This window comes from Cyprinus carpio, chromosome B15 (genome assembly GCF_018340385.1).
Source record: "Cyprinus carpio isolate SPL01 chromosome B15, ASM1834038v1, whole genome shotgun sequence".
Lineage (NCBI taxonomy): Eukaryota > Metazoa > Chordata > Actinopteri > Cypriniformes > Cyprinidae > Cyprinus > Cyprinus carpio.
The window spans coordinates 9319732-9332481 of record NC_056611.1 but is presented as its reverse complement, the minus strand read 5'-3'; the positions used below and the strand labels follow the sequence as shown (position 1 = coordinate 9332481).

The 12750-nt window shown below is 36.7% G+C and overlaps 1 protein-coding gene across 1 annotated transcript in view; it reads right to left on the bottom strand.

Moving 5' to 3' along the window:
* LOC109073595 (sacsin-like) overlaps positions 1-12750 on the bottom strand; it is a 38789-nt gene that overhangs the window by 23879 nt on the left and 2160 nt on the right. The window contains exons 2-9 of the mRNA XM_042739138.1: positions 10983-11317; positions 9741-9891; positions 6325-6415; positions 5515-5600; positions 5009-5120; positions 4703-4849; positions 2675-4157; positions 2145-2236 (exon numbers count right to left, since the gene is read on the bottom strand). Of these exons, the coding sequence (XP_042595072.1) occupies positions 2145-2236; positions 2675-4157; positions 4703-4849; positions 5009-5120; positions 5515-5600; positions 6325-6415; positions 9741-9891; positions 10983-11005 (2185 nt within the window). The 5' untranslated portion in view covers positions 11006-11317. The remainder of the gene's footprint in view (positions 1-2144; positions 2237-2674; positions 4158-4702; positions 4850-5008; positions 5121-5514; positions 5601-6324; positions 6416-9740; positions 9892-10982; positions 11318-12750) is intronic.

Below are 12750 nucleotides of genomic sequence, written 5' to 3'. Positions count from 1 at the left end.
ATATATTGTGAAAGATAACTGGATATAATATTATAATATAATATTATAATAATAATATATAATATACCCTGAAATCATGTCTAATACTATTAGCTTGCTGTTGACATTCTATTTTAGCTAGCTAATGGTAGCTAGTTCAACAAAATCAAAGTCAAAATAATACGTTATTATATACAAGTATATATCATTGCTGTTAGGTGGAAACCTTGTATCTCCACATTTTCATTTTTTGTCATAAATCAATACAATTGGTCACCCTATATGTCTGTCAGTGTTCTTGAAAAGTAATGGTTTTGGACATACAAGGTTTCTGTCTGACAGCGACAATATATAATCAGTATATACATGATCAACTCCAATAGATTGAGTAAAATGGTTTGCATCCAAACCTAATCAAACACACCTGAACATGCTAATCAAGGTCTTAGGGTTACTAGAAAGCGACAGGCAGGTGAGTTTTTATCAAGGTTGAAGCAAAACTCTGCAGGACTGTAGCTATCCAGGACACCCCTGGTGTACACCAACTTCACTAAGGAACACCCTGATTACACGGGTCAGGTGTGACCAATGCATGACAGCTATTCATCAAGGAGCTGGTCAAAGAGTTTGTCATGCCACATATGAAAGATGGGGAAGATGTGGGCTAAAACTCAAAACACAGCCACCACCCGGCCACAGGTATACATCAGACAGAAGGGTCAATCGAAGAGGAAGAGGTGCAGAATCTGCCCATTGTTGTTCAATGTCAGGCCTGTGTGCAAGGAGCACAAACCTGTAGTTGTCATTTGTGAGGCATGTAAACACTGAGATGGCAATCTGAAATGGTGCTGTACTCACGTGATTTTATTTTGTTACTTTTATTTTTATCTTTTCGGTCACATTAACTACAATTCACTACAGTTGCTCTACAGACAGTTACATTTTTAGTGTTATCGTTATCAGTGATATGTGTATGTTATGTGTGACAAAGGGGCAAATAAACAAATTTCAAGTGTTAAATGTGTTGGTCTAAATAACTGCTAAAATAATTATTTTAACAAAATGTCTTTTGATTTATCATGCTTGCATGGGTCATTTTTTTAGTAACACAAAACCTAGGGGAAATAATATTAATTTTTGGTCACTGTAAAAAGATATTTTGAATATTCATGGATCATGGAATTTATAGACCAGGGAATATTAAAAGCTGAAATAAACTGATTTCAAAAGATAAAACAAAAAAAGGCCCAGCGGAGTATGAAATAACATAGGAAATGAATACGGCTCATTTTAGACCCATATTGTGTAATAGAAGGGTTTTTCATAGCTTGTGCATCAAATGGTTAAAAATTTAGCCTCACAACGCAACAAAAGAAAATTCAATGTAAAAATTAAACACTACATAAACTTCCCTGTATGAATTAAATGAACACTAATTTTTATCAAAGCTACTGAACTTCAAGAGAAGTGAATGATTTTCTCCTTGTATTTTGTTGTTTTATTTACATTAATGACACAGACGATAAAATAAACTCTCTTCTACAGCAGATCATGGTGACATTTTAAATGTCACGATCTAAAACCGTGATATCGCATTCCACTACCTTTAAAATTTATACACAACAATGTTTGTGTAATAATAACTACATATACAGAGTGCCCCTAATTTTGTAATGTCATCGAAAAAGAGAAAGAAAGACATTTTAATGTCCTTGTCAGTTTTATAAATAAAACATTATTATTATTATTATTATAAACATGTCCTATGGCCAACTGTGGCACAAGCAAAACAAAAAAAAATGTAAGAAAAAGATTAGTAATCCTTTCTTTAAAATATTGTATTTAGTCAATTGGGAATAGTGTAAAGGAAACTGTCAGCTGAGTCAAGCTAAGATGGATGCCTGATGACAAGAGTTTATAGGTTCTGCTTATTTTATAAAAGGCACTTCATCTTATTCGGCATATACCAAGTTAAGCATGAAAAAGCATAACTCAATAATCTGACAGCCGCAATAGCAAGCATGAAGCTCAGAAATGTTACTCCCTGCAGCAAACTATGCATGAATAAGGTTAAGTTTCACCACTGAGGGACAGAACTGAGAGCAGATGCTCTATATGTCCTGAGTGAGAGCATGTGAGTGGCATTATGAGCTGCAGGTGTCTACCTCTGCTTTTGGCTGCTTCTTTCAGGCTCGTCATGACATGTGGGGCAATGCTTTCCAAGACAAATCTTCCCTCCAGTCCTGGATAAAGAGACTTAAAAAAATGTATATACTTAGAACATAAAAATATATAAGCCTATATACTTAGTTTTGGTCAGGGATAAGCATTATTTAGAAATGAATCATAAATGCATTTCAAGAATGTACAGTAAAGCTTTAATATAAATCTGAATGTGGTGAAATAGTATAGTATATAACAAATTTGACAAACAGATCCTGAAGAAAAAAATAAGCGAAAATTCATTATTGGAGTACTGTTTTGTCTGAATTCTAGAAATTCACATTCTCCATCCTGTGGCATGTGGTCACTCAGTTAGCTAAATTCAATTCAAACTCAAGAACTGACAGGGAGTCAGTTCTTAAATTACAAATTTTGCTTAACGCTGTTTTGATATGATATATTTAGATAGCAGTGAATTAAAACTATGAATGACCTTAATACCAAGAACGCAAATACAGATGTATCCCCATACCTTGGAAACTCCTCAGAGGCGATGTACATAGCATCTTTGTCGTTCACAGAAGAGGAGAACACAGCAAATGTCTCATCCTGCAAAGGCAGAAGTTCCAGTCCAATGAGGTCATTGTAGCAGGAATCGCTAAGGATAAACTCTAGCAGGAGAAGCTTCTCATTAGAGGACCCTCTGTGGCGACATTTCCTCAGAGTCTGGCGCACAAAAGAAGGGGTCACTCTCCTCAGGCTCCCTGGTTTGGTGACAAACATTGTCAGTACTGCATCAATGTATTCTGGCACCTGAGCCAGCATCATCCCTGAGCTCTGGAGGTATTTGATGACAGTTTCTGTGGTGTCCATGCTGGAGTCCAAGTCTGAGAATATGGTTTCATCCATTTGAACCCAGCTCCCATTGAGCGAGTAGATGACCGGCTGTTGAAGCAAGTCATTGAAAAGGGGCTCAAGAATGGGTTTCCAGCGAGCTCGGATCCTGTTTGGATCAGGCCAGGCTCCATAAATGCCTTTTGGGGAAAGGGGAAAATCTTGGTCCTTCTTAGTTTGGATTCTCCTGATGGTCTCCACGATGAGTGTGAAGTAAGCCCTTGGGATGACTGTGACTATGAGAAGCTCGTTCCAAAGAGCCGCCGGGTCCCTCCACTGGTCCACTTCCCGCCATTTGATGCTCCTGCGGTTGTCCGTCAAGCCAAAGAAACCACTGACATGGACTGGCAATCCTGTCATGCTTTCTTCTCCGAGGGGCAGTGGGAGGAAACAGAAAGCACGTCCTGAGAAACTACAAGTTGCCCCCTTGTCCTCATCAATAAGTGTAAGCGGCAAGGCAATACCAATGGTTGGGATGAACTTCAGATCATCAGCAAGAGAATCCAGTTCACCGCACATGCCTCGCCCTCCTACGCCATTACACACCAACCAGGTGGTCTTCTGAGTCTCTTTGGCAGTTTCATCCCGCACTTCAATGGAGAGTTGGTAGGTGGCACAGGTCACCGAACTGCTCAGTACCCCATTACTGTAGCTATCTATAGCCTGTCCCAGGGTCTTCAGAGAGTTGGGTCGCTCCATCTTATCTTCTTCACTGTCGCTTGCTGTGACCTGGAAAAGCATCCGCTCAGTTCCGTCAGATTCCCGCACATGCAGAGAGACCTTCTGCACGCTCTTTAGAAAGAGCAACACAGTGTCTGCGTCAACTTTGAATGACTCAAAGAGCTCCAGAACCTTTTCTTTATTGTAAATGTTGTTACTTAATTGTGAGGGTTTCATTCGGAGTGGAAAACGAAAGAGTGTTCCTGGAAAGTTGCCATCTTTAATGGTTTTCTCTGAGCTACCGAGCAGGCCAAAGTAAGGGGCAAATTGATCATTGAGCTCGGTTATTTCCTTTATATCGGACTTCAAATTCCAGCACTGGCCAGACTCATGGACTCCAAACAACACCTGATGAGGGTCCAGCATCGCAATTTGATCCCCACTGAATATACTAGGAACATCTACAAAAAGATAAAGAATTATATTAGCATATGCATATAAATGTATGAATTTGGCATACCCATGTATATAAATATATAAAGGTACACACAATTATGGACACACAACATGAACGGTGACCCAACGTTCCATTAGATCCTCTATTTTTGTCCACCCTGCTCAACTGTATATTTACAAATTTGAAAAATAATTTCATATATTGGTATGAAACAATTAGGTTGTCATTAAACACCAGTGGAGTGTTGAACAGTCCTCCAATATGACATGATACACTCCATCGAAAATGATTATTATGTATGCAGCTTTCAGGAACTGATATGAATTTATAGACTACAAGAAACATTTGTAAAAATTCATGCGTCCCACCACAGCACCATTAAAATGATCCAGTGAGAGTAAGAAAGTGATTACAAATGTGAAAAACTTAATTAGGCACCTAATACACTGTACAAATTTCTTGTATATTAATATAAATTCTAACCTAAAATCTTGATGTTGATAAAAGAAAGTTTTATTCATCAACTATCATAACATACTCGTTTCTCACCTGTTATGTGGTAGACAGAGTTAAATCCAATACCAAATCTTCCCACTTTAAGAGGGTCCTCTCTTTTTCTACTCCGTGCAATCTCCTGGATACCATTCCAGTCTTCTGTGGTGAAGACGGCATCATTATAGACATACAACGCTGTTCCTGTAAAAAAAAAAAAAAAAAAACATCATGTTTCAATGTAACAGTGTATTTCAAGACTACTAACCTTTTTTACTATTAATTCGGTTTCTTGCATATTGCCAGGACTTATATTGAACATTAGAAGGGACATGCTGCAATCGATCAGCATACTCTGATTACCCTGATACTGAGCCATATCATGTGACCACAGTGATTCCACTCCATACTCCGTCTCATCATACATGAACCTGACCTCAGTGGCCCCAGCATCCTCTGCATTCTGAATCAGCTCCTGCATTACAGGCAAATCATACAGTCGTTGACATAAATTCTCATATACAGTATTGTTAATATATGTTATTTACTAAAAAAAGGTCTCAATATGTGTTCCCTCAATCACTGGGCACAATATTTTATTGCTTCATAATATCCATCCTCTTTTTTTAAACATAGCCAAAGGTTTCAGCATTACTTCTGACTGCGACATCTTTTATAAAATTCATGATACATTCCCTATTAAACTACAAACAAACAGCATAAATGCTTTTTTTATACCTAGTTATTTCAACTTTATTTATACAAGGTGTCTCTTGAGATTTAAATCTCATTTTCAAGGGAGACCTGGCCAAGAAGGCAGACCACATGATTACTAAAAACTTTTTTTTTTATATAACATATATTCTTACTTTTAGAATTTGTCCACCCTCTGGATATCTTCTCAAAATATCTTTCAAAAAATCGACCAAAGGTGGCGTAGTCTGACCGAACCTCCCTGCAAAAGAGCAAATACTGAGAAACGCAGCATAAGCAACTTTCACACACAGTAATGCAAAACTATAAAATTACACCACCAAAGTTGAGTGGATACAAGAACATCACTCCAAAATATGTGATAGTTCACCCCTTAAAAAAAAAAGTCATATTTTTTTTATCCTTAAATCTTTCCAAACCTGAAAAACTTTGGCACAATGTACTTTTTTTAAAGGTGTCATGACTGATTTTTTTACAATTATTTTTAATATGATCCTTGTAGTTTACTTATAATGTTAACATTTTTTTGCACAAAAAAATCCCCAAAAACAAATATATATGCAGACAGATAATTTTCAAAACTTATTCTGACCCTCTGCCTGAATTTTTTTTTTTTTTTTTAAATTCCGCTTCATAAATAATTCAGACTGATTTTGTGAACTGGATCAACAGTTCTTTGAAAACATTCAATTCATCCTAAAGGTCAGTGGGGTTAAACTGTGAGCTTTGTCCACATCAGACTTAATTTCTTTATAGACCTAGCTTTTTGAACAGGTTAGATTTTATTTATCTGCTAGTAATGAGTGAATAGCTGAAGAGGTTTAACTTGCAAACTACAGGTGGGTCTCCACATACTTGTTTTAAAATGTATTTAAATGTTATCCTGTAGATTTTCATGTAAGAGAATGTCAGAAATTGAAGCACCAGTCATACTTGATTAATAAAGTGTCCCTAAACTGTCCCACCTCCTCCTCTCGGGCCTTGTCCATGCAACGTCATGATTATTTCATGGCTCCCGTGTGGCACCAAGCTTCCAATCTCAACCCCATCATGAAGCTATACAAGAAGGAAAAATACAAGAAGGAAAAACAAATAGTGTTTAGTTAAAGCTGCAGTCTGTGATTTTTTGTGTTCAAAGTTTACAAAATGTACATAATAAGCGAGTACATCATGAATCCATTTTCCAAGCCTTGTTTTTGGCTTATCCTGAATCACTACGGTACCCCTATAATACGTTTTTTTATTTTTATTCTGACTATATTAGACTGGTTCTGGTAGGAACCACTGCAGAGTAACCTGCGTGATTCATCATAGACATAAACAGAGAGAAGTAGCTCCGGCTACAGTGTTTTCCTGCAAGACGAATGCAGTTCTGTTTAGAACCGTTAGAGCACCAAAAGTTACGGATTGCAGCTTTAAAGGTCACTTCAATGTCTTCAGAAAATGTGAAACAAAAAAATTAATTCTGTAGGCTTTACTCAGAAATCAATTTAGCAAATTTGACAAATAATTACAAGTAACACATTTTGTTTTTTTTGTTTTTTTTAAGAAAGACTGAAATAGTATTTTCTTGCAAAACATGCTACTACGATCCATGTTTTATTAACAACTATTTACTAAAAATATATTTTTTTACAATGTAGTTTACTGTAGTTTATTCTTAGGGCATTTAATGAAGACAATTCTGGGTTGTTTCTTTCTGGTCCAAACCAAAGTTTTTCACCGTCTATCCATTAACCTCTTAGTACGCAATGCATCTCTGTAAACTGCATTAAGCTGTCCACATGGCTTACCCATAATTCACTGAGATATACCACCGTTTTTGGTTTATTAAGAGATTGATTTTTCAGGGCTGAGATTGTGCCTGTTCAGACAGAGACTGCTGTCTTCAGCTATTCACGGAGGAATCAGCTTCTAACACACATTGATCAGCACTTCTGCTAACACACACTGATCAAGCGCATGCAGAGACCAGATGAAAAACTACCCGGCAAATCAGAGCCCTGGGCTTCAAGGGTAAATGATCTTGTTTTTTAAGAAGACATTAAGAAATCTGACCAGTTGACATGAAATGTCTAGTAGACTTAGCAATGGAACATGTATGGACATGTTATATGTCAACTACCCATATTTGTAAACAAGACAATATGATTTAGTGTAAGAAAGCCAATTTTATTCAATATTATAATATATTATTATATAACATTTACAATTCAGTCAATATAATCAAAATAATTTAATGACTGACAAACCAGCAAACAAATTTTGTAAAATAATCAATTGTTTTTTTTTTAATACAGAACCTCACATACGACAAAAAAAATAATAATAATAATAATTAAAAAGGAAACATGTAGTACAACATGGCCAAGAATTAATAAGTGATGAAAATTATTTCCTTATAATATATATATATATTCTTCTTTTCTTTCACATCTTACGGTATGTGCAGTGATCTGTATATTAGCCTTTTATTAAATATTAGAGCGTATGAAAGATGCTAACCTACTGGAATAATTGGTTAGCTTGCTAACAGATATGTCTGCTATTGGTTACAAAAATGCAGCAAAAACAAGTTGTAAACTGAAACATTTGAAGCTCTCCAGTCCAGAGCTCAAACACAAATAGTGGATCACACTGGACCGAATATGCCAATATGCTGTTATAACAGCTTCAGCTATTAGTGCTCTTGCTTTTGTTTGAGGGTGCTTAGCACCCCCATAGATCCAGCCTGATTTGGACAAGGAGTAGAGTTCATTCATTGTGTTCATGTTATATCTGACAACTGTGTAAGAAATCTTTTTTTATCAGAGTTTTGTTGATAACACACTCAGAACAATGGGTCATTTATCAGAAGTGTCACATTTTAATACAGTTCATCGTCCTTGGATAAGAAAAAAAAAAAGGATGGAATGCCTTAGGAGGAGATTTGGAAGAAACCAACTTGTCATGGCATATCCATGGAGAATTACCAAAAGCAAAAATTCCTAAACTTATTAGAGACGCTGGACTGATGCCAAGACTGATGGTCATGACTGTATGCACAGATACATAACACTGGCACACCTCTAAAGTAATTTGGGCCTGACTGTACGGTCCGGTCCTCTGGGGTTGTATGTATGAATGCTAGCTGAGATCTGAGAGCTGCCTTTCTCCAGGCTATTTTCTGAGTCTGACACACTTAGAGTAGAGAAATAATCTCCCACCTGCTCTCGTCATTCAGGGACGCTTCCCGCTTCAAGCTAAGAGAAAGGCTCCGAGGCCTAACCTGGTCACAGGAAAAGTTAAAAACTATTTATTTTAACCCCAAGCTTATTTGGATTGTGATGTTTCCATTTACAAGAGAATTAATGCACTCCCTCTGATCAGTATATAACTAGGCTATACGTTTGGAAGTTGTTAGCCAGGTTTCCATCCACATATTTTAAGGACAATTCTTGGATATCACATAAAAAATGCTGGATGGGAATACCAAAACCTTTCCAAAATGGGTATAAAACAAATCCTAGATGTGCATCAAAACACTGATGTCACTTTGATACTGTGAGACATATCATGTGACTGAATAATTATCTCGCTACTATTACTGAACCTTTTTTGCAATATTAAAATAAGTCAGATGTTTGTTTACGATTACTATATATAGATGTGACATATATGTGATATATGGATCATGATAGCAGCATTTCATCAAATAAGCACATAATAACCTCCTATATATCCAAATGCACAGTGCAGTCAAGTGCACTTTTGCCATTTTGAAGTGGCAAGAGGTGTCTACAATGGTGGAATGATGCTGTACGGTAAAATATGACAGACTGTCACGCATCCTTCATAACATAGATCTGAAAAGATGGGAAACTGCACACTACAACTGCAACAGAACATGTCTGAGCATCTACATACATAGCACTGCAGCTTTGCATGGGAAAGCTCCAATCTGTTAAAAAGCATCTAGAAAAAAGAAAAGTAAAAACCACAATATACAGTAAAGGAAAATGCTAACAGATTTTATTTATGTGCAATTTGTTGTTATCTGTACTGTTTAAAAGCACAAACATCACTGTGGATTTGGCTGTGTATACACTGCACAACACTGGAAACTATCATGAGCTCTTACCCTGGGCTGCACACCGATTACAACACAATAGAGAACATTTAAACAATCTGGGCTCTGCCCAGTATCCAAATCAGTTTCTTTAGGTGGATTATAAACCTGTGTATTTCAGGGGGCTGATTCTGATCACATGGAGAAGGCGATGTGAGGTGATGTTCTTCATTTGGAGACTCTCTTCAAAGAATCCCCCAACAGATTTTTTTTTTTTTTTTTTTTACTGTATATAAATTATATACTGAAAAATGTTACAAAGTTTCAGCTCACCAGTTTTCCATTGTGAAACAGCTGCTGCTGAGACACAGGATAATCTGTTTCTTGGTAGATCAGGGTCTTGATGTACCTGATCACTGTAGATGGGGGAACCTGGAAGACCCTCTTGCCTAGATAGTCATGACAGACTATCACCCATGGAGACCTAAAATCACAAAGCACAACCTTTAACTATTCACAGGCTTGAATCTCAGAAGACCTTAAAAGATTTTGTTAAGTCAATGTTTTGAATCTATGTAGACCTTATTGAACATGTTCAGGCCATTTTTTTTAGTTTTAATATTTTTTGCATTATGACATTGTCTTCATGAAAATAAAGTACAGTTCATTACAGTAAAAATATCTATCTATCAATACTGTAATATGACAGTATCATGCAAATATGCATAATTACAGCAGAGAGAATCTAATGAAAATAATAAAGTCAATGTTACAGTGCATACAATTTTAATGGTCCTGGCTATTTTTTCAAAATGAAATATGAACCGGGACAATCAATAAAGAATAACTTGCATAAGAACACCATCATCATCATCATAATAATAATAATACTAAAGAAAATAGACACATGTGAGTCATTTTCATTCCAATTAAATGTGGGTCAGACAAACAACACAAGATTACAAAGATCTCTTTATTTTAGTTCTTTTACTGAAAATAAACATTTTGTCTTCGAGGATGCTTTTGCTTTTAAATGGCCTTGCCCTTGACTGATGTTACTTTCATGCACAACAAACCCTACCAGAAATGCATGGATCCTGCTACGTCACCTCTGCAGTTAAAAATCAAATTACACTTATTAGGGGCTATCAAGTTTGAGCTGTATCCAGATGCAGACATCATGTCTTCTAAAAGCCAGAGCTTGGAGGGATATGTATTTTGCCCAGCTGACACATTATGACATTTTACTATACAAGAACAATAGTGACATATCTCTCTAGGTTTACAGCTTGACCTGTTGTCAGGCAACTAATGAAAGTCCCACAGGGTCACTGACTGTATCATCCTATTTGTGTGCTAGGGTGGGGCATAATATGGACCATGCACACTATCTAGTGACAATTCACATGCTACCAGTTTATTAGATAATAAGTTTAACTGGTTAAATGTTTGATTGAATTTGTTGTTTATAAAAAAATATATAGAGTATTGTATGGTTTAGAGAGTTAACGGTCTTATTAAGTCATAAACAACATCAAACCGGTAACTAAGTTACACTAATTCATCTTAACTTACCACGGGTCGTGACCGGTTGCCATTGCTTTTCAGCCAAACTGCGTTTATTCTCATTCGCAGACATTCATCGATCAGTCCGCGTGGAGCATTACGCTATAAAGTACCGTTATCTTCCGAAGAAAATCCTCCGCATTGGAAATTCATTGATATACTCTGACCCCTTCGGTCTCAGTCTCAAAGAATCATCCCATCCTGTGCGCTATAAGCTTCGTGTGGCCGTGTTTTGCTCTCGGACCCGCCTCCTCCTCCCAGTGCGGCGAGGTATCGATGCGGTTTAATAATCGGCTCGTGGTATTAAGCCAATGGCTTTGTCGCAGTGTTTTAAGAGAAGGACTCTGGAAGAAAAAAAAAGGAATAGAATGTCACAAACGCAGCTCCTTCCATGATAACGCCTTCTTAAGAGCGCATCGATGAATGTGTAAGCTTCATGTGTTTGTGTAGTTGCGGATTTTTGACTCTGGCTGAGCGCCATGCATGCTGGGAGTTGAAGTTCTCTGGTGTAATGCACTTGATGTGCAGGCAGACAACTCGAACTGCACTGCAACTACAAATGTGACCCTGGCCTGGACCACAAAACCAGTCATAAGGGTCAATTTTTTGAAATTTAGATTTATATAGGCCTATATCTGACAGCTGAATTAGCCTAAATAAGCTTTCCATTGATGTACGGTTTGTTAGGATAGCACAATATTTGGCCGAGATACAACTATTTGAAAATCTGGGATCTGAGGGTGCAAAAAAATCGAAATATTGAGAAAATCACCTTTAAAGGTGTCCAAATGAAGTCCTTAGCAATGCATATTAGCTACTAATCAAAAATTACGTGTTGATATAGTCTATTTAGGGTAGGACTTTAACAAAATATCTTCATGGAACATGATCTTTTTACTTAATAGCCTACCCCTAATGAATTTTGGCATTAAAGAAAAATGGATGATTTTGACCCATGCAATGTATTTTATGCTACAAATATACCCATGCTACTCATGACTGGTTTTGTGGTCCAGGGTCACAAATGATAACACATTGTATAGAAATAATAATGCTTAATGAATGAACCTATAGGTTTAATGAAAGCAAAGATGTCTGAAATGCACATCTAATTCATGGAAATAACTCTTTTAACTTTAGATCTAAAAATAGGGTATCCATACATCAAAAGTGCTGAAATTAGATATTGTGCCTGGTCAAGAGAAAAAAATTAAGGTGTGGGGTCATCTTACCCAACCTTACTGTAGAATTTAAACATTGTATTTTCCCCATTACGGTTAAAAAACTTTGAAATTATGTTACGTTACAGTGGTTCTCAACCTTTTTTTCCACTGGGCCTCACTATGATCCAAGTGCACGTCTCACAGCCGCAAGCATATCATTTACATATTATGTCACCAATACAAACCAACTAGATTTAGCTATAATAGCCTATTATAGCCTAAATATTATGATATAGCCTATAATCGATTACAATCATTGAAATAAATAAATAAATAAATAATTATACTCACCATTACTAAAACACCTGATGCTGTCGGGAGCTGAACAACTTTGTGAAATTCGGCTAGAAAGGAGTAACAGCATAATGAAGTTGCGATTGGAAGTTGCAGTCTGTAAGACGCGCACGGAAGAGTGGTTTGTTTAGTGGCGTGTTGTTTATTAAATGTTGTATATTATGTTGATCCAAATATCAAATATCCATGTGCCGTCAGCACAGCTGAACAGTTCTGCGTTCAAATACACGCAATAGGCTCAAGCTTGCTGCAAAGCACGG